The sequence below is a fragment of the Dasypus novemcinctus genome, chromosome 7 (genome assembly GCF_030445035.2).
Source record: "Dasypus novemcinctus isolate mDasNov1 chromosome 7, mDasNov1.1.hap2, whole genome shotgun sequence".
NCBI lineage: Eukaryota > Metazoa > Chordata > Mammalia > Cingulata > Dasypodidae > Dasypus > Dasypus novemcinctus.
Window position 1 is genome coordinate 696,003 of NC_080679.1, and position 22,228 is coordinate 718,230.

At 60.4% G+C, this 22,228-nt stretch overlaps 1 protein-coding gene across 3 annotated transcripts in view; it reads right to left on the reverse strand.

Moving 5' to 3' along the window:
* The window catches only part of D2HGDH (D-2-hydroxyglutarate dehydrogenase), a 28,228-nt gene continuing 6,000 nt past the window's right edge, over positions 1–22,228 (reverse strand). For 2 of the 3 annotated variants that reach the window (XM_058299672.2, XM_071216005.1), the window contains exons 3-10: positions 20,947–21,004; positions 19,671–19,810; positions 18,993–19,186; positions 17,441–17,609; positions 14,301–14,444; positions 11,984–12,126; positions 8,999–9,164; positions 127–489 (exon numbers count right to left, since the gene is read on the reverse strand). In XM_058299672.2, coding sequence (XP_058155655.1) covers positions 230–489; positions 8,999–9,164; positions 11,984–12,126; positions 14,301–14,444; positions 17,441–17,609; positions 18,993–19,186; positions 19,671–19,810; positions 20,947–21,004 — 1,274 coding nt within the window. In that variant the 3' untranslated portion in view covers positions 127–229. Of the gene's footprint in view, positions 490–8,998; positions 9,165–11,983; positions 12,127–14,300; positions 14,445–17,440; positions 17,610–18,992; positions 19,187–19,670; positions 19,811–20,946; positions 21,005–22,228 lie in introns of all 3 variants that reach the window. The other variant, XM_058299671.2, reaches the window with a different exon arrangement.

Genomic DNA, 22,228 nt, shown 5'->3' on the forward strand with positions numbered 1-22,228 from the left:
CGGGCAGGGCGCGGGGGAGGGGGAGGGCGCGGGGGGGGGGCAGGGCGCGGGGGGGCGGGGAGGCACCGGGCAGGGCGCGGGGGGGGGGGGGCAGGGCGCGGGGGGCGGGGAGGCACCGGGCAGGGCGCGGGGGAGGGGGAGGGCGCGGGGGGGGGCAGGGCGCGGGGGGCAGGAAGGCACCGGGCAGGGCGCGGGTCTGGGCGGAGCGCGCGGGGGGCGGCGGCGCACGTCAGGCCCCGGGGGGCAGCACCTTGTAGGGGTTCAGGATGCCCTTGGGGTCGAGCAGGGCCTTGAGCCCGCGCAGGAGGCGCACGGCCGCGGGGGGCTTGCTGTAGGGCAGCGCGTCCCTCTTGCTGAAGCCCAGGCCGTGCTCGGCGCTGACGCTGCCCCGCTGCCGCGCCGTCCACTCGAACACGTGCGGCTCCAGCGCGGCCAGCAGCGCAGGGCTGAAGGCCGAGGCCGTCACGTTCAGGTGCAGGTTGCCGTCGCCTGCGGGGCAGGGGGGCGTGTGGGCGTGCCGCCAAGACCCCTCCCCAGGCCCCTCCCCAGGGCCCCTCCCCAGACCCCTCCCCGCCCCCAGGCCGCTCCTCCCGCAGACCCCTCCTCCTTCCCTCAGACCCCCAGCCCTGCCCCCCAGGTGCCCCCACCCCCCGAGGCCCCCTCCCCGCTCACCTCACGCACGCGCACACACACGCACACATGCACTCACACACACATGTATGCACACACGCGCTCACACACTCACACTCACACACCCGCAGTCTGGTTTTCTCGCTGCCCTGACACTGCCCTGAGCAGCGTGGCCTGCTGCTGACCGCTCACCACCCCGAGCCAGGGCCCAGACGCGCCCCCCCAGCCCGTGGCCTCTGTGCATCCCCCTCTCCCCAGGACCCCCGACCCTACCTCTCCCTGTAACTGCCTGGCGGAGCCCCTGACACCCGAGTGCACCCCAACCCCGCAGGGGCCCCTGCCCCACTCCCCTGAGGCTCTGCCCACAGAGGACCCCATGGACGGGCCGACAGCCAGGTGGGAACTTCCAAAAGCACAAGGGCCCCCACCCAGGCCCCCCCACGGAGTTCTCCCTCTTCCCGGGGCTGCGCTCACACCAGGCGTCAGCTGACCCGCAGGCCGTCCTGCTCCAGTTTCTGCACCGAGTTCCCTGATCCCACTAGAAATGTGCCTATGAGGTGCCGGCCTCAGTTTCCCCTCACTCCCGGAGTTCCAGCTTCAGCCTCCCCTCCACTCCTGGGTCTTGGCCTCAGTTTCCCCTTTGCACCCAGGTGCCAGCCTCAGCCTTCCCTCCTCCCTGCCAACCCTCCCTCTCTGGCTTCGGCCTTCGAAGGCAGCCCCCTCCCCACACCGTCACCTCTTCTCTGGATTCTCAAAGTAATGACAAGGGGCCACAGCGTCAGCACCAACTCTGTCGGGCAAGAGGCACGGACACCTGGGCTGGATGCCTGGCTGGCCGCTGGAGGGGGCTGGAGACCAGCAGCTCAGGACCGGCTGTGGGTGAGGGGGGAGGGGAGGGGCTGCTGCAGCTCCAGATCTGGGGCCTGAGATGGAGGAGGGGCAGACAGGACAGGTGCCGGGCGGGGGGCATCCAGTGCTGGGCCAGAGGGACTCGACCCCAAATGCCTGAGCCGCCGAGTGGGAGGCAGAGACGGGGTGCACCTTTAGGAGTCAGCAGGAGTGAGGGCAGATCAAAAAGAAGGAGAGGGGAGGTGTTGCTCAGTGGTTAGAGAGTGTTTGTAAATTTTAGAAAGAGAGAGACCAGGCCCAGGCAGGCCAAGACTCAGAGGTCAAAGGGGAAAGGGTCCACCGAGGGCAAAGGGCAGGAGTGGTGAGGAGCCCTGGACCCACGTGAGGCTGCACCCCAAGGAGGGGGGCACTGGCCTCGAGGCCAGCAGAAGGGGGGCTGGGGCAACAGCTCCAAATGCCGGATAAAACAAAAAAGCGGCTCCTAGGTGCATCGTGAACTGCAGCCCACTAGGAGCTCGCGGAGGCTGGAAACAGGAAGCTGACGGGAGGTGGCGCCGGAGCCCAGGCGCGACTTTCCCCTAGAGGGCCCCGAGCCGAAGCACAGGGTCTGCCCAACTGTGGGGGCCCAAAGCAGGGACCCCACTCCCATTTTAAAGGGCCCAACTAGTACTCTCTCAGGCTAAAGGTGAGCCCCAACAACCCTGACCAAAGGAGCCTGCTGCGAGGAAAACTGATTCTGGAAGAAGAAATAACATCTCCACTGAGCACTTACAACCATCGACCAGCCTCTGTGCAGGTGCGCAGCTAGAGTTCCCACTGCCTCAGCGGTCACAAGACACTGACCTCAGAACCAGACGATGAACAGCATTCCAGAAGCGGGAGGCTCCTGGGCTCCCAACAGAAGCAAACTGAATTCCCTCTTAAGAAACCACTTCCAAACAGGCCTCAAATAACCCCACAGACAGACTTCAGGAAATATGAGCCCATGCCAAAAATCACATACACACAAGGAAACAAAGCACCATAAGCAAAAGCCAGAAAAATCACACCCACAGGCTTCAGATACTGTAATTTCCAGATACAGAATACAAAATGCTTAATACATTCAAAGAAATGAGATTTAAAAACTATGAAACAGGCTACTTCTGGGAAGATGGTGGACTAGAAAGACATGGAACACTCTTCTCTCCCAGAAAAATAGCGAGAGGATAGGTAGAAACAGCCTGGGAAAAAACCTGCTAGGGTTTAGAACATCAGGGGAAGGCTGGGCACGGCCCAGAAGAGAGAGGACAGAGGAGAACGGCAAGACTGCGAGTTAAAAGCTGCAGTTTCAACTGCTGGTACCTTGCCCCACACCAGAGACACTCTTGAATTCTCCAGCTTCAGACAAAGGGGGCCCCAGGGATCCACCTCCCCAGAAAAGGGGAGAGGGACACAGCCAGGGCTGCCTCAGCTTCTGACCCACAGTCTGGCTGCTGTGTGCAGGAGCCCGTCCAGGCCGGGTAGGGCCACACCATTGTCTGCCTTGGGTCCAGCAGGGGCTAAAGACGCACGACCCTCTGAATCTCCCTCTATACTGAGCGGGACTGGTTGTTGAGGACACAGAGGGCCTGGAATTATTCCCTACCCAGGAAAAGGGAAGAGGCTGCCAGCAAAGGCTGGAGAACCACCCCTGAGAACGTTTGAATTACAAGGCCCTGAACCTCCAGTGGGAACCTATGACACATCGATCCATCTGTGCTGCAGCACACACGCCCACCAGGCATTGAACCGAGAGGGTGCCAGAGAGCACCATCTGCTGGAGGGCCAAGGGAGTGCATGTGAGGAAATTAAAAGTAATTTAAAAATATGAAACAGCATAAATATCCAAATGAATCTAACAGATATAAAGAATATAACCACTGAAATGCATATAACTCAATGAACAGGATTTGCAGCCAACAGATTAATGAACTGCAAATGAAATTATTCAAATGCAATTTAGAGAATCAGAGACAGGTATGATATGAGCAAGAGGTTGAGAGGGAGGGAGGTGATGTGAGGGGGGAGAAGCTCAGAGAGAGGGAGGAGAGGGGGTAGGCAGGAGCACACGTGAAGGGGAACGGCAGAGCATTGCCTAGAACTGAAGAAAAACACCAAAGCCCAGGCCTGGAAAGCAAATGCTCACCTAGACAAACCGTAGTGAAACCAAAGAACTACCAAGACAAAGAACCTTTAAAGCAGCAAAGCAGACAACAAATAAACAACAACAACAACAACAAACAGGTTCCTTCACAGGGACAAAAACTACACTGACAGCTGACATTGCAACAACAGATGTCAGAAGTCAGGGGGACGATGGGCAGCAGACTTGGCCCAATGGATAGGGCGTCCACCTACCACATGGGAGGTCCATGCTTCAAACCCTGGGGCGTCCTTGACCCATGTGGAGCTGGCCTGCATACAGTGCTGATGCACGCAAGGAGTGCCCTGCCACACAGGGGTGTCCCCCACGTAGGGGAGCCCCACGCGCAAGGAGTGCACCCCGCAAGGAAAGCTGCCCAGCACGAAAGAAAGTCCAGCCTGCCTGGGAGTGGCGCCTCACACACAGAGAGCTGATGCAGCAAGATGATACAACAACAAAAAAACACAGATTCCCAGTGCCACTGACAAGAATACAAGTGGACACAGAAGAACACACAGCAAATGGACACAGAGAGCAGACAACTTGGGGTGGGGGAGAAAGAAAGAAAGAAATCTTTAAAAAATAAAAAAAAGAAGTCAGGGGGATGATATCCTCACTTTGCTGAACAGCCCACATTTGTTGGAATTCATTGGGGGTGGGGGGGGAGACATTTTTAAGAGCAAAATAAAGATACTTCCAGAGAAATAAAATCTGAGACAGTCAGTCACGTTTTCCCTCAGGCAGAGGCTGTGATACCAGTGACGTCTGAGGCCCCTCAGGGAGGTGAGCGTGGTCGCCCACACACCAGGAACTGAGAGCCGACGGCTGCAAGCAGGAGAACCCCATCCGTCAGCCATGTGGGACCTGAGCCCCCTCTCGACATAGAGGTGGAGTGGACATCACCATCCCAGGGTCCTCAGGATGGAGGAATAAAATATGGATCAGAGTGGACTTATTGATATTCTACTACAGAATTATTGGGACTCTAGCAATGGAAGAAATTACGTCATTGATGTGGACACAGCGGCTGCGGGAAGTGCTGAGGGCAGGGAGAGGGAAAAAGAGGTGTGCTGTGGGGCACTTTCAGGACATGGAGTTGTCCTGAATGATATTGCAGGGATAGATGCAGGACATTGTATATCCTGCCACAGCCCACTGAATGGACAGGGAGAGAGGGTAAACTACAACATAAACTATAATCCATGCTGTGTAGCAGTGCTCCAAAATGTACTCATCAAGTGCAATGAATGTACCATGCTAATTAATGAAAGAAGTTATCAATGTGGGAGGACTGGGGGGTGTGGGGAGTGTGGTATATGGGAAGCTTTTATATTTTTTATTGTAACATTTTGTGTGATTTATGTATCTTTGAGAAAAAAGATAATAATTTTTTAATTAAAAAAATAAAAAAGCAAGGGGAGGTGCAAATAAATTGAGGTAAACGTGCCAGATTGAGTAAAAGGCAATAGTAATGTTATTTGGGGCTAAGGAAAATGATAGTACGAAAACAGACATTAATCCTCGTTATTTGTGCATTCTGTATTTTTGATTTGCCTATGTGCTAAAATTTCTCTGAAACCGCAAATCAGCTTTGCTTTCCAGTAAGTTGGGACATGCACAGGGCACTGACTCTGCTGAGAGCAGAAGCACATTCGTTTCAAGCCCTCATTAAACAGTCCTAAAAACTGGGGCCTCAGTCACGTTCCAACAAACCGGCACGATATGGATCAAGCAGTCTGGCTGCTGACCTGAGTGCGACTCGAGCCACTCCTCTCCTGAGGCCAGCTGCCCCCCTGTCCCCTGGCCCCCACAGTGGCCGGGGGCTCACCGAGGAGCACCCCGCCCCCCGCTGCCCCTCTCCCAGCCCTTACGAGACCCAGGAGGCCTCATCACAGCAAAAGAAGCCACCCCGAACCACCGAGCTCTAACTGCAAACTTGGGGTTGCACCCCAAATCCTCCCGGACTTTGCCACGAGCCCACCCAGCCCCTATAAATCCCCCTCTGGGCGGAGCGGAGCTGTGGCCTCTCTCCCGCCTGTCAGTAAAGTCATCCTTGCCGGTTTAACACTGTCCGGTACAATTTTTTCTTGACTACAAATCAGAAATTTTAAAAATAGCTAGAAAATCCCCATCTGTTTGGAAATTAAGAAACACATGTCTGCATAACTCAAAGAAGAAATGGATCAGGGACCACAGAAAAAACATAGCCCTGAAAGATAATGAAAATACCACCCAAAACTTAGGGGCTTCCCAGACCAGCACCCGTGCATGTCCAGCAATTGCAAGGACAAGACCAACAAGCAGGGGGTCTCAGCAGCTGTGCACAGCTGGCACGAGAGACCACCGACTTCTCTCCACTGGAGCCTCCCTCCACCCTCCCTCTGCTCCTCGGAAACCAGAGCTGAGGTGGTGGGTCCAGAGTCTCAACCAGAGAGGAGGGGGCAGCGTGCGGGCTGGGAGGCTCTCAGCGAGGTGGAAACCAGCAGGTGCGCTCACCAGCACCATCCGCCTGAAGCCCACGCCGACCGCAAGCCGTGCCCTCCCGCAAAACACATGTGCTCCTGGTGAACTAAGTTAGAGCGTGCAACTAAGTTAGACTGTGTGTTGAACCTGACAAAATACTAAATACATATGATACTTTAATAACAACCCTGTAGGGTCAGCTAAGATAGTACTTAGAAGGAAATTTAAAGAGCTAAATATTTATATTAGAAAAAGAGAAAGGCTGAAAATCAATGAGCTAAGTACTTAATAAATAAAGTTAGAAATAGAACAAACCAGGGAAGCGGACTTGGCCCAGGGGTTAGGGTGTCCGCCTACCACATGGGAGGTCCGTGGTTCAAACCCCGGGCCTCCTGACCCGTGTGCAGCTGGCCCATGCGCAGTGCTGATGGCGCAAGGAGTGCCCTGCCACGCAGGGGTGTCCCCGTGTAGGGGAGCCCCACGCGCAAGGAGTGTGCCCCGTAAGGAGAGCCGCCCAGCACGAAAGAAAGAAAGTGCAGCCTGCCCAGGAATGGCACCACACACATGGAGAGCTGACACAACAAGATGACGTAACAAAAAAAACACAGATTCCCGTGCCACTGACAACAACAGAAGCAGACAAAAAGAAGAACATGCAGCAAACGGACATAGAGAACAGACAACTCGGGGGGGGGAGGGGAAAGAAATAAAAATAAATCTTTTTTTAAAAAAGGCTATTTTGGCAAAACAGATGTGTCTCAAGCTACTGGGCTCCTGCCTACCACACGGGAGTTCCCCAGTTCAGTTCCTGGTGCTTTGTAGAAAAGGTGAGCTGGCGCGACCAGGACATGCAGCAAATTGATACAACAAGATGATGCAACAAAGAGACAAAGAAGAAAGGCAATGAGAGACACATCAAGCAGGGAGCTGAGATGGCTCAAGGGATTGTGCACCTCTCTTCCACATGGGAGGTCCCAGGTTTGATTCCCAGAGCCTCTTAAAAAGAAAACGAGCAGACACAGAGAGTACACAGCAAATGGATACAGAGCGCAGACAGCAACCCCAAACAACTGTGGGGTGGGGAGGGCGAGGGGTGGGGAATAAATAAAATAAATCTTTTTTAAAAAAAAAGAAAGAATATTATGAACAACTTCATGCCAATATATTTTAGATGAAATGGACAAGTTTCTAGAAAAACGTAATTTACCAAAACCAATTTAGAAGAAAAAGAAAGCCTGGATAGTCCTATAATTACTAAAGAAATGGATTTGTAATCAAAAAAAAATCTTGCCCTCCAACCCCCCCAAAAAAGCCACTCCAGACCAAATATATTCATTGGCAAGTTCTACTAAATGGTCAAGGAAAAAATAACTCCAATCTTACCCAATCTTCCAGGGACCAGTAAAAAAGTGATTATTCCCAAATCATTTTATGACTTTGGTACCAAAATCCAACATGGTAGAACACATGCACTTGGTTGAACAGTGTCCCCCAAAGATTCAGCTCACCAGGAGCTCCTTTGGAAACGGGGTCTTTGCAGATGGAATCGGTCAAGAGGAGGGGAGGCTGCACCCGGCGAGGGTGGCCCAAATCCAGTGGCTGGTGTCCTTACAAGGAGGGACGCACGGGAGGTGGTCGTGAGACGGCGCACACAGCACCGGGCAGCTCCACCGAGGGAAGAGGCCAGCAAGGGGCCCGCTGGAGCCTCCAGAGGCAGCACGGCCCTGGGCACCTGGACTTCAGGTGTGGCCCCAGAACTTGGGGACACTGAGCCCTGCTGTTGGAAGCCGCCCCCTCTGTGGTCCTAGTTACGGCCCAGGAGGCGAGGACAGTGAGAAAGGGACACTACAGGACACAGCCTGCGAAGACACCTGCCGCAGTGCTCAACAGGACGGAAATAAGCAGAATCCAGGGAGCCGGAAAAGGGGGCCTAGTCCAGCTTCTGCGGGAACAAGGCTCCTTTGACTTTGAAGAGAACGATGTGATTTAGCGTGAACAGATTAAAAGAAAGCGAGCGCCTGACTTCCCCGAGGCTGGAAAGCCTTTCACAGAGGCGGCATTCACCGCTGGACTTGGGCAGCTGCAGGCTCGTCTCGCTGCTGACCGTCAGAGCTCCTTGGCTGAGGCTGCCCCAGGAGGGGACACCCGGCCACAGCCGCGGGCGCCCACGTCACGCCTTCGCCCGCTCCCGGCAGGTACAGGCCCTATGCCGGACCCCTGCTTCCCCGCCAAGCAGTCCCCCGGCCCTGGGCGTTGCCTGTCCACCTCCCAGTGCTTTGACCAACAGAGCACTCGGTGTTGGTGCCTCGGGGTTTATCCGTCATGGTTCACGTCAGTGTCACCTTGCCAAGCCCTCCCCCGACCTCAAGGTCATAACAGTCTCCCGCGTTTCCTTCTGAAAACCCGCAAGTCCTGCTTTTCCCAGGCAAGTCTTCGGTGCGCCCGGGCCCACAGGAAGGCAGGCCGCCCCCCGCCCGGCCACACTCCCCCACTGCGACGCTGCCCCTAACTTGGCTTTCTGACGCTCCCTTCCAAAGCTGGAGGGTTTGAGAGAGAAAGCACTTTCCCATGAATTAATTAATAGCTTGCAATTTTCTGAAGATCCATGTTTTTTCAAATGCGCTGAAACTGATTTAGAAATCCTCACACCCAGCCAGGCGACGGCTGGCGCTGACCAGCGAGGGGCGGCCGGGGGGCAGCTCCAGCTCCCGCGCTGCCCCCGCAGCCCCGGGTCACGGCCACGCCACGGACGCCTCCAGCAAGTCAGCTGGGCCGAGGCGCACGACCAGGAACACGGGACGTGGGGGTCTTTTCCAAAATACCGAGAAAGACCTACAGAAATGCGGGGCTCCCCGGCCTCAAGGCCCCCCGCCGCGCAGGGCTGCCGCTCACCCAGGTGCCCGTAGCCCACCACGTGCTTGGCGCCGGGCCCCAGCCGGCCGCGCAGGTCCGTCACCAGGTCGTAGAGCCGCTCCACGGGCAGCGAGAGGTCGTACTTGTACACGTAGCCGTCGTGGCTCAGCGCCTCGGCGATCCTCTCCCTCAGCGCCCACAGCGCCTGCGGCGGCGAGAGGCGCGGTTAGAGCCCACCACCCTGCGTTTCCATGGCAACAGCGGCACTTTGGGGGCTGGGGGCGGATCAGGAACAGCCCGAGGGAACTTTCCAGAACTGGCCCGCCCGCTGCTCCTGGGAAAGGTGCAGGATTGAAAGTGAGCGGATACCTCCCCTGAACCCCTTAAAAGTCAAAGTAGAGGGAGGACGGGGTGGGAATCTGCAAGAGCAGGGGTGCAGCGGGGAGAGGCAAGGATGGCATAGCCAGAGCAGGAGGGGAGGACACAGGGCTGCAGGCCGTGACAGGGGCCCCTGGAACCCCACCCTGGGCTGACCTCGGCAGCTGCCTGACAGCCACAGGTCACCGAAACCCTGCTGCCAAGCAAAGACCCCTCGCTGCTGCCAAAGTTCACCAGAGCTTCCAGGGAGCAAAGGGGATGAAGGAAAGTCTCGCTCCAAAGGCAGACCTGGCCCCAGCTTCCTTGCTCCTTGCCACCTCCCCCTCCCCTTCCCCCTCAGCGGCCCCCATTTCCCCCCACCCATCCCTCGCCCTCCACTCTCCTGGGCCCTCACGTCCGGCCTTCGGGGCTCCGCACATCCCCCCGGGTCTTGTCCGACCCCCAGGCCAGGCCACCCCAAGCCCACGGGCTCCCAGGCTCCATGCGGCTCTGGGGGCTCCGACCCGCCGCACCCCCACCCCGACCGCAGGGTCTCGAGCCGCCTCTCTGCTCTTCCTTAGGAAGCTCAGGGGTGGGCCGGGGCCGCCCGAGACCACCCGGGCTGGGCGTGGCGCAGGAGAGGCTGGAGGGGCAGGGCATGGGGGTGTCTCGGAGCCGGGCTGCCCTGCACCCCGAGCCGGCTCGGGCTGCGTGAGGACCCCGGCTGTGAGGCAGCAGTGCAGCTGGGGCAGGACGGGGGCGGGGCCCAGAGCCAGGGCCAGGGGTGGGGGGTCGCGCTGAGCGCACGGGGGCACAGGGAAGGCTGCGCTGCCCCTTCCTGCGGCAGGAGGACGGGCCACCACCCACCTGGCCCTGGGGTGCTCAGCCAAAGAGTCGAGACGTGAGCGGGGCACAGCCTGGAGCGCGGACTGGGGAGCACCGCTGCGCCTCTCCCTGCAACTCTGTCCTATACCTCTCCCCTGCGCCTCTCCCGGCACCTCTCCCCCTGCTCCTCTTCCCACAGCACCTCCCTCTCTGCACCTCTCCCCCTGCACCTCCCTCCCTGCACCTCCCTCCCTGCACCTCTCCCCTGCATGTCTCCCCTGCACCTCTCCCCTGCATGTCTCCCCTGCACCTCTCCCTGCACCTCTCCCCTGCACCTCTTCCCTGCACCTCTCCCCTGCATGTCTCCCCCTGCACCTCTCCCCTGCACCTCTCCCCTGCATGTCTCCCCCTGCACCTCTCCCCTGTACCTCTCCCCTGCATGTCTCCCCTGCACCTCTCCCTGCACCTCTCCCCTGCACCTCTTCCCTGCACCTCTCCCCTGCACCTCTCCCCTGCATGTCTCCCCCTGCACCTCTCCCCTGCACCTCTCCCCTGCATGTCTCCCCCTGTGCCTCTCCCCTGCACCTCTCCCCCTGCACTCTCCCCTGCACCTCCCCAGCTCTCCTGCCTGCTTCCTGCCAGCCAGAAGCTGCCACTTAGGCCTGGACCCCGAAGCAGAAGAGACCATGGCTGGGGCGCAGCGGCTCCAAGACCAACGTGCAGCAGGACAAAGAAGCAAGCCTGCACTCTTGGGAGCCGCTGCGGCTGGGGACTGTTTGTTACTGCGACACGCTCTACCAGAGACGACTGACAGAGGATACTTGGCACAAACAGCGGAAGACGCGGGAAGATCCAGGAGGGAAGGGGCTTGGCGCTGCGCCTCTGGGTTCTGCCGAGGACATGTGCACAGCCCCAGTGGGAGCGACTGGCCCTCTCCCGCGTTCGCGCAGCAGGTATTCTCTGTACAGGACGCTCGCTTGGCTCACTGGGGCACGACCGACAGCGTTCCCTGCCCCGGAGACGCTGACCTGTTTTTACTGCAAATGGTAAAAGCACTACGCTAAGGATGGCAGGAGGAGAGGCTGCACAGGGAAGACGCACAAAAGAGCAGCGTCCCAGGGCCACAGTGGGGGCGAGAGCGGCCTGAGCCTGACAGGCCGGAGGGGGCCGGCCGGCCAGCAGCACGGACGTGAGGACAAGTCAAGCCCGGACTCTTTACACGTGACACTTTAACAAAAGCCGTTGTCAAGAAAAAGCTGCAACGTAGAAAAAGTGAACAAGGCTGACCGCTGAGAGGGCAGGCCCTCCCCCGCCACCTGCAAGCCCAGCTCCAGCCGCCGCGGCCCGCCTGCCCCCTGCCGGCCGCCGTGCACACTGCAGACCCAGGGGCCGCGGCAGGCCCTGGGGGGAGCAGCTGCCCGGCCTCCCCAGGCCTCGCGCGGCCGCACCCCTCCCCCACCCCCTCCCAGCCCCAGGGCCCCACCTTCCCTGTGCCCCCCACGGCCCAGCGATTCTGCTCCTGGACGCTGGGCAGAATGGACATTCTGCGGGTCTGGGCGGACGGCCCTTTCCGGGCGCCCTGTTCACTTAGCCAGGCGCACTTGAGCGGGGCATCAGGAAGGGGGTGGGATGCCGGGGGAGGGAAGGGGGAGGGGGGCGAAGAGGGGTGGGGCAGGGGTGGCGTCAAGGCCTGATGGAAATGACCTGGGTGCCAGGAACGCATTTCAGGCTGCTGGACAAGTGGGGGACCCAGCACATCTCACAGCCGCTCTGGCTGCTGGGGGACACCCGACACCCCCAGGTGAGGTGGGAGGGGCAAAGGGGAGGACGGCCCCGCAGCACCTTTGCTTTGCTCTGGTCCGAGGCCACGGTCCCGTCGGTCACCAGGCCGGAGCCCAGGGCGTGTTCTAGAAAGCTGCCCAGCTTCTCTCCGTCGTGCTGTGCGCTGGAGCCCGAGGTTTCCACTAGGACGTAAAACGGGCTTTCTGGAAACGAGCAAGGAAAGCAGAGTGAGCAAGGCTGAGGCCAGCCGGCCTAGCAGCCACGGCAGCCCCCAAAACAGCCGAAACGCACGCTGCTCCTTGGCTGCCACGAGGACCCCAGCGCGGCCTGTGGAGGGGGGCTCTCGGGTGACACCACGGGGTCTTCCACCATGAAGGAAACACCCACTGTACACAAACGAAGGACCCCCCGGTGCCACGAAGCCCCTTCCTCTTCCCACCCTCTGCTCACTGCTCGTGTCGGGCGGGGGCCTCCCAGGGGCTGGAGGGGGGTGCCACGGGGCCCCTGGACTGCAGACCCTGGAGTGCCTCAGGCAAAAAAGCCGCACTTTCCACCACAAGGCCCGTGCTAAAAGGCACCCAGTTACGTACGGATGTTTAAACTCGTCATGTTTTCAAAGTCAATTTTGTTTACATTCATGGAAATCAATAAATAACAACTTACTGAGTAGCACTGCTCTTTGTCGTGGCACTACATTAAGATCTCGTCAAGAAAACGATTACGAGTTCCTCTTAGCAAAGTGTTTTCCAGATATCGGCATTTTTCATGCCACAATGGAAATTTGGCTGTTCAATTTATCTTAGGCCACACGGGACACTTGGAGGCTTTTGATACACTATTGGTTCTTCTTCCAATTTTAAGAGCCAAACGTGAATACCAAAAGAGATTTGGAAAACAAAGAAAGAGAAAATGAAAAGAAAATCTCCCGCCTCGCCCAGGATGACCCTGTTAACACTTGACTCAGCCCCTGGCTTTCTCTGCGTGGGGAGGTCAGCACAGCAGCAAACCTGCCTCAGGCCGGCCGCGTCCTGCCTGTGTGAAACGTGACGTCGGAGCAGCATCCTTGGATGTGATGTCCAGGGGCCCTCGGTGCTCCCCAGGGGCCCTTCCCCCTGCCCAGGGGCCACAGTGTCCACCCGGGGCCACAGTGTCCACCTGGCATCTACACAGTCCACCCGGGGCCACGCTGTCCACCTGGGGACTACATTGTCCACCTGGGGCCACACTGTCCACCCAGAGGCTACACTGTCCACCCAGAGGCTACACTGTCCACCCAGGGGGTCTATGCTGTCCACCCAGAGGCTACACTGTCTACCCGGGGGGTCTACACTGTCCACCCAGAGGCTACACTGTCCACCCAGGGGGTCTACACTGTCCACCCAGGGGTCTACACTGTCCACCCAGGGGCTACACTGTCCACCCGGGGGGTCTACGCTGTCCACCTGGGGCTACACTGTCCACCTGGGGCCAGACTGTCCACCCAGGGGCTACACTGTCCACCTGGGGCCAGACTGTCCACCCAGGGGCTACACTGTCCACCCGGGGGTCTACACTGTCCACCCAGAAGCTACACTGTCCACCCGGGGGTCTACACTGTCCACCTGGGGGTCTACACTGTCAACCCAGGGGCCACACTGTCCACCCGGCATCTACACAGTCCACCCGAGATCTACACTGTCCACCTGGGGCTACACTGCCCACCCAGGGGCTACACTGTTCACCCGGGATCTACACTGTCCACCCAGGGGCTACACTGTCCACCTGGGATCTACACTGTCCACCCACGGTCTACACTGTCCACCCAGGGGCTACACCATCTGACCAGCAGACAGTTCTTATTATGGCTTATTTCTTTACCGCCTGACATTTAAGCCTTATCGTTCCAAAAACAGCCCCTCATTAAACACTGAGGACATAAAGATTCTCCCGTGGATTCCTTCTTCAGGGCAGGGCTCAGAAGTCAGATTGCCAAGACCTACACCTGAATGTTTCGAGGACCCTCGATTCGGTTTACACCCGCACGGCGTGGGCAGGAGCCGGGCCGTGCCGACCGCCTTTTTGGTAATTCAGACAGCAAAGCCGAGCCTCGCGGCTTGCACACCCATGGGGGGGATGCGTCTCCCGGGTGGAGACATGGAGGCCTGTCCTGGGGCCAGCGTGCTGACCAGCACCTTCTGCCGTCTCCACGTCCCGAGGAAACAGCACAGCCAACGGCATCCGACCAACCTCAGCGGGGGCGTATTCTAAATCGAAAGTGGACGGGAGCTGCCTACCCCCGCGATGGGGACCCCCAGAGCTGTGGCGCCCTCAGCTTCCCCTGGACTGCCCCCCACCCGCACTCTCACCCGCCCGCCGCGCGGCCCCCGCGGGCCAGTACCTCGGACCGGGCAGGGGAGGCGGAGGTGGCGCCCCACCAGCCGCACGCACTCCGCGTCCATGAACTCGAACGCCGACAGGACCTCGCCCAGCAGCCGCCTGCAGGCACTGAATGTCCGCAGCACCTCCGCGAAGCCCGGGCAACCTGCAACGGCCCCCCGCGTCAGGCCAGGCCACGGCGGCCGAGGGCCGAGAGGCAGCGCCGGTCGGCGGCCCGAGCCTCGGCCGCAGCCCTGCCCGAAGCCCGTGGGACGGAGCCGTGTGGGAGGCGCCCGCCGGTCAGCCAGTGACGTCCAGGGTGAGGACACGGGCAGAGCCCGCTCGGAAAGGCCGGGGGCTGAACCCGAGATCGAAGCCTTGGGAGGTGCTGCAGCCCCTGAAAGTCGACAGAGCGCCAGAAACTGCACCGGCCTTGAAGGTGCCGCGCTCGAGCTCCTTTTAATACCACCAGGCTGAGGCTCTCTCTGCCGCTCCTGAACGCACTCGACGTTTTCTGGAGGCCCCTGGAGGCGTCAGCAGAGCCCCGGGAGCCCCGTGTCAGGGTGGGGGGCTGAGAGGGGGGCAGAGCGCGGTGGAGGGGACCAGCGGGTGGGTCTGCGGGGGCAAGTGGCCCAGGGAGCCCGCCGCTGGCAAGGGGCAGCGGCATTTTACACGGCTTCCGGAACTGGGACTGGAAGCGAGAGGCTCCCGTGGCGATCGGGAGACACTTGTGGAGAGAAGATCCAGGGAGGGGCGGCCAGCGGCAGACGCCCGCTCAGCACATCCGCGCGGCACCTGGAGGCCCGGGGGCCAAGGCCTGCGTGGGAGCGTGGCTGCAGGTGCGGTCGGAGCGGGCGAGGGGCGCAGGGAAGGACTGTGAACCTCACTGAGGGAGACGGGAAGCCGCGGGGGTGGTCTGGAGAGAGTGGACAGGCTGGTGCTTTCTGGAGTCGCTTGGCCGCTGGAGAGCTCCGGCCTGGCACCGGGCGGTCTGGGATGTGAGGGGCGAGGGAGCCAAGTGGAAGGAAGGATTCCCGGGGCTGAGTAACTGGAAATGGAGCCGCCACGGACTGAGCGGAAGAGCTGCGGGGGCGGGGGGGCCTCTGGGGAGCGGGCGCCGGGCTGTACGTGTTTGGTGGGAGCCTTCCATCCAGCTCAGGGGTGTGTTCCGGGCAGAAAATATAAACCACGGACAGACTGAAGCCGTCAGTCTGGATAATGCCCCTGGGAAGTGAGTCTGGAAAGAAAGAGGAGGAGCCAGGGAGGGGGCACCAAGGGGTAGAAAGAGAGCAGAGGGGCCAGGCTGCGCCCGAGGCTGGGGGGCAAGAGGCGTCGTGAGGCCTGAGCCCCGGCTGGGCAGCAGGGACGACTCTGGTGGCCTGGGCAAGAGCAGTTTGGGTGGAGAGGTAGGGGCGAAGTTCAAGACGGGGAGAGGCTGGCAGCCAGTAACGGTGGGCTGGGTTCTTTGGTCCAGTGTCCACTGAAAACAGCCAAATGCTGGACGAAAAAACACCAAGAGAGTGGAAAGGCCAGGCCCAATCTGGGGAACCCAGTGACCCAGAGAGGCAGGGCTGCCCCAAGCCCAGAGCCCCTCGCCGGGTGCACGTGCCACGCCTGGCAGGCACGGCCTCAGGTTCCGCAGGACGACGTGCTCGGGGAGGGGGGCCAGAAGCGAGCCGCCTCCCAGCAACCCCACCCGGAAAGGCCGCCAGGAAGTTGCCTTACTGTGGACCAGAACACCAGGAAGGAAGAACAGGAGGGGACATCACGACCGTGGCGTGGCGGCCGTGCTCGCGTTACTTGGGGGCTCACAGAAACTCACGCCCAGGAGCCTGCTGCTCCAGGCCAGCAGGACTGTGGCCACGCGGCAGAAGCCCAGCAAACCCCCTGGAGGCAGGCACCTTCAGCCTCAGCTCCTAGGAAGCCCCACAAGTGACTTCAATCACAATGAGCTGCATGCCACCAAAGAGCATCAAGCACACAAGGAAACAAGGTACCATGAGCAAGAGCCAGCAGAAACAGCAGACAGTGAAACGACCACACAGACCTGAGAGAGTGAAACTGTCAGATTATACAACAATTATGCTTACTGTGTTTAAAGACACAAACGATGAGCTTGAAAATATCTACCAAAAAGCAGAAAACTATTTTTGAAAGTGCTGTTTCCAGAAGCAGATGTGGCTCAAGCAATTGGGCTCCCATCTACCACATGGGAGGTCTAGGGTTCAATTCCCAGGGGCTCCTAGTGGAGGCCAGCTGGCCCACGTGGAGAGCTGACCCATGCAGGACTGCTGGGCACAGGACTGCTGACCTCCAAAGAGAGCTGACGCAGCAAGATGATGCAACAAAAAGAGACACAGAGGAGAGACAATAAGAGAGGCAGCAGATCAGGGAGCTGAGGTGCTCCTCTCTCCCACTCCAGAAGATCACAGGATCAGTACCTGGTGCTGCCTAAAGAGAAGACAAGCAGACACAGAAGAACACACAGCGAATGGACACAGAGAGCAGACAGCCGGGGAGGAGAGGGGATAAATAAATCTTTCTTTTAAAAAAAAAAGTGCTAGGGAAGCAGACTTGGCCCAATGGATAGGGCGCCCGCCTACCACATGGGACGTCTGTGGTTCAAACCCTGGGCCTCCTTGACCCGTGTGGAGTTGGCCCACGCGCCATGCTGATGCACGCAAGGAGTGCTGTGCCACGCAGGAGTGTCCCCCACGCAGGAGAGCCCCACGTGCAAGGAGTGCACCCCGTAAGGAGAGCCACCCGGTGCGAAAGAAAGTACAGCCTGCCCAGGAGTGGTGCCACACACACAGAGAGCTGACACAACAAGATGACACAACAAAAAGAAACACAGATTCCCATGCCGCTGATAAGGATACAAGTGGACACAGAGGAACACACAGTAAATCAACAGAGAGAGCAGACAAGTGGGGACGGGGAAGAAATAAATAAATAAATCTTTGGGGAAAAAAAATATGCTATAGCCAATATGATAGAACCAAATTAAACTTCTAGAAATGAAAACTATAATATTTAAGATTAAGAACTCAATGGACAGGGAAGAAAAAATTACCTCCACGGATGGGTTTGGCAGCTTATTAAACGCAGCGGAAGGGCGCGTTAGTGAGCTAGAGAAGCTAGAGAAGCTCCCCGTCCACCCACCCAGCAAGGCCACGTTCACCGCCTCGGGCTTCGGTGGGCACAGGATGGACACGGCAGTGATGACCCCCAGGGTGCCCTCGGAGCCGATGAAGAGCTGCTTGAGGTCGTAGCCCGTGTTGTCCTTCCTCAGTGAGGTCAGGCAGTCCAGGACGGTGCCGTCGGCCAGCACCTGGGGGGAGGACGGCGGCTCGTGGGGCGCAGCCCACCCCCCAGCCACGCGCCCTGCTCCCGGCTCCCCGGGGTGGGCCTGGCGCACAGCGGCCAGCCCCTGCACACTCGGCAGGACCAGGGCTCACTGCCCAGCTGCACAGGGAGCACCAGCCCCGAGGCGGAGGGGGCCACGTCGGCACCCAGCCCCAGGGCCAGCGGGTCTTGCTCTGCCGCCGTCTGTGCCTTCTCTGCTGTTACTTTTGGTCACAGGCTCAGCCAATGAGCTCACAAATTTAAGTTAAGATCCAAGTTTACCAAAAAAACCCAGCAGCTGGCCAGGAAAAAAAAGCTCCTGGAACCTGGCGACTGGGTGTGCGGGTTACGTCAGGCTCACCCACATGGAGAAACAACAGACACGGCGCCCTTCAAAGGCACACGACTCTGTATGGCCCAGGGAGCCCTGCCGTGGGCGACAGCTGACGGCCAATGGCACAAGTTCAAGAGCGTCCGTCCACGAACTACAACAACGACACCAACACGAAGTGCTAACGTGGGGCGGCTCAGGGAAAAGGCACCTAATGTAAAGGTGGACAACAGGTAACTGTACTAGTTTAATGTTCTCTCACCACTTGTACCAAAGGTGCCACACTAACACAAAGTGGCAACAAGAGGGGCGTTATGGGAATGCTGCATTTTTTACATGGTTTTTCTGTAAACCTACAACTTCTCTAATTTAAAAAAACATTAACAAAATGAAATACCTTGCATTATGCATCAAATTGTTTGGGGAGTGTTTGGGGAGGTGAACACCAAGCGTCCAGGAGGGGGTCAGCGACGGCATAGCCAAAGGTTCCGGAACGCTCCTCCGCTTTGGGGACAGTCGACCTGGGGTCCACTTTTGAGCCCCAGGCCCTGGGAACCTGACCGCGGTGGGCGAGGCCACAGGAAGCTCGTCTGGGGTTGGGGAGTGGGGGGTCGCTGAGGGTGGGGTGTGCGGTGGGGGCCGAGCCCGCGCCCAGGGGCTGTTTCCACTGGAATTGGTACCTGCCACTGGGACCCGCCCTCCCCGCCCGGTGCCCCAGGCCCGGGACCCTCATGGCCCCTGGGGGCCGAAAGCTGCCCGGGGGCATGGAGCGCTGCGCCCTGGACCCTGCAGGTGCGGTGGCGTCTGAGCCGGGCAGCCCGGGGAAGCCCTGCCGAGGTGACACCTGAGAGCAGGTGCGGTGCTGCGGGCTCACACAGGGACCCGCCGGGGCGCCGGCCTGGGGGGAGCCCGAGTCCAGGCACCCTGGCGGGCGTCCGCCCAGGGCTCCCAGGAAGGCTGCCCGCGGCTGCAGGGGCGCAGGGAGGGCCGCGCAGGGGCGTAGGGAGGGCTGCGCAGGCGCTCGGCCAGGCGACTCACCACTTCCAGGCCCAGGACGGTGCCGCGCAGCGAGCCGTACCGCAGGAAGCGCAGGCCGCCCGCGTTGGTGGCCACGTTGCCCCCGATGTGGCAGCTGCCCTTGGCGCCCAGGTCCAGCGGCATGGTGAAGCCGCGCTGCTCCACGTGGCGGCTCAGCTCCTCCAGCACGCAGCCCGCCTGGCACTCGAGGATCCCTGCGGGCAGGGGCGGGCGCGGCCCGCGTCCACGCAGAGCCGGGGTGCAGGGCCCCCCAGAACGGAAGACGCAGACCCCCGGGGGACTACGGGGCAGGAGGAGGGTGGAGGCGGGCCTGGGGCCGGAGGCGCCGCTCACTGCCCGCAGCACTGGAGGGGCCCCGGGCCAAAGACCCACGGCAGGAGCCCCGCCCCGCGCCCCGAGCGAGGGGGTCCCAGGCGGCGCCCCGTGGCAGGAGCCCCCGCCCAGCACCCCCAGCAAGGGTCCAGGCCAATGCCCCGCGGCGGGAGCCATCAGCTGTCAGCAGGGAGGGCCACTCGCGCTCCGCCGCACAAAGCTCCAGTGGGACGGCGGGACCTAGGGCCCAGGGCGGGCGGCCCCCCTCCCTCAAAGCCCCCACACCCCCGGCCCCTCCCCTCACCTGCACCCAGGACTAGGCTCAGCGGGGACAGGGACGGAGGCTGCGCCGGGCCACGGGCTTACCGGACACGCTGTGGAAACGGATGATCCGATTCATGAGGGCGGTGGAGACGATGACCTCGTCGAAGACGGGCACGCTGCCCCCCACCATGCCCGTGTTCCCGCCCTGTGGCGTCACCGCCAGGTCCCTCTCGTGGCAGTACCTGAGGCGGGGGCAGGGCCTGTAGGCGGGCGGGACGCACAGGCCCCTCGGGCAGGCGGACCCTCCTTGGGGCAGGCGGACCCCCCTCGGGGCAGACAGACACCCCTCGGGCAGGCAGACCCCACTCGGGTAGGTGGACCCCACTCGGGCAGGCGGACCCCCCTCGGGCAGACAGACCCCACTTGGGCAGGCGGACCCCCCTCGGGGACCCCTCTCGGGGCAGGTGGACACCCCCTCGGGCAGGCGGACCCCCCTCGGGGACCCCCCTCGGGGCAGGTGGACCCTCTCCTCGGGGGAGGCGGACCCCCCTCGGGCAGGCGGACCCCCCCTTGGGCAGGTGGACCCCCCTCGGGGACCCCTCTCGGGGCAGGCGGACACCCCCTCAGGCAGGCGGACCCCCCTCGGGGACCCCCCTCGGGGCAGGTGGACCCTCCTTGGGGCAGGTGGACCCTCTCCTCGGGGCAGGCGGGCTGCCCTACCACCGACAGCCCAGGGCGTTCCCAGGTAGGAAGGCTGCGTGGCTGCCGTGACTCCCTTAGGCGCAGATACCCCCCGCCTGGCCTTTGGGGGCGCCTGCGGCGCAGGCTCCAGAACCAGCCCCGGCCTCCGGGCGCCCCCTCCCGCCGCATCGCCCGTGCCCACAGCCCAGGCAGCTCAGCCGCGGGCCCCTGCAGCAGGTGCGCGTGGCTGGAGGCTGTGACGGGCCTGCGGCACGGGCGACCCGGCGGCCATAAAGGGAAAGCGGCGACAGCCTCAGCGTCCAGCCCTGGGACCCGGCCACGCACGGCGCCTCTGCGGGCGGTGCTTCCCGCGCGTCGAAACGACAGGGACAAAAATGTTTAATTTGGAAAAGGGAAAAAAAACGGAGCAACACTCAACACCAAGAACGGGGCCCGGTTGGCGCCAAGTGAGAAAAAGGCCTGCGCAGGAGAGAAGGCCGAGGCCAGGCTGACCGGCGGGCCCTTTGGGAAGTTACTGGTCACTAGTACGTTTCTCTTCCTGGTTTTCTATGTTTTCCAAATTTTATATTAATAAGCATACTCAGGAGAAAAAGATTTTTTGAAAGAAAGGTCAATTTCCTCCCTGAAAAAGTGTGCTAAGGGTCCCGTTGGAACTGGAGGAGCCGGAGCCCCTTACCTCAGGATGCGGGACACGTCCTCCGTCGTCCTGGGCCTCAGCAGCACGCCGCTGCAGCCTGCAGGGAGGGCGGGACGCCGCGGTCACAGCCAAGGAGTGACCGGCAGGCGGACTGCTCCAGCCCGCCAGGGCTGCCGGCGCTCTCAGGACAAAGTGTGTGTGCACCTGTGCGCGTGTGCCACGCATGTGTGCCCTGTGTGCATGTGAACGCGCATGTGTGCCTTGTGAACACGCGTGTGCATGTGTGTTAGCACACGTGTGTGCGTGGAGGGCAGAGGGGGGCTTAGAGGGACCGTGGGCTGAATCAGGAGCCTGAACCAGCCCAAGTTTGTAATCTCACTGTTTCCCTGGGGGCGTGAACCCATTATAAATCGGCCCTTTTAAAGACGTTATTTTTAGGTAAACCGTGGCCTAATGAATGATGTCAGGCTTCAATCCAGGTTACTAGAGTCCTTTATAAGCAGAAGAAATTCAGAAACAGGAAAAAAAGCAGGAGTTGGGGGGGGGGCAGGAACTGAAAGACAGAGGAGAGGGCGTGAGGTGAGGGGAGCCGGGGGCCCGGGCTGGCCGCAGCCAGGACACTGCTGACCCCAGGGAGCGGCTTGTAGCCCAAAAACCCGGGAGGCAGCCAAGGCCGCCGTTCAAGCCACACCCAGCTCTTGTGCTGGTGCCAGCAGCTGAGAAACACTAAGGCAGCCTCTGGAACTGGAAGTGGGGCGCAGCTATGGCAAACACCTAAAACTGTGGAGTTGGGTCTGGAATTGTACCGCTGGGAGAGGCTGGAATTATAGGGAGGTGTTGACGAAACAAGCCAGGAGTGCTGCGAAGAGCCTGTCGTGGAAATGCAGACATCCGGGGCCCTTGCCCGGGGCCTCGGGGGGGAACAATGAGCGTATCCTGGGAAGTGAGAGGACAGCGCCCTCGCTACAGAGTGTCGGGGAACCTGGGGACTGAGCCCTGATGTTGGCTGGAAGGCGGGACCTGAGAGGGACAGGCTTGGATATTCAGCCGAGATTGCCGAGCTGTGCGTGGAAAGGCATAAGCTGAGAACCGATCTCCTGGGCACAGAGAAACCAGAAATCGATGGTTCGGAAAACTCGGAGTTTCTGGAAAGCAAGCGCCCAAAGAACAGTGCTCCACGTGAGGGTTTAACTGAACGTGGAACCAGCGGCCTTCTCCGTGGGGTCAGCCTTCTCTCTGGACTATCCACGGGGGCTCTGGCCACCGTCGGAGGCCCTGAGACCCAGCCTCTCCTGGTGTTACGTGTTTAAATACGTTATTT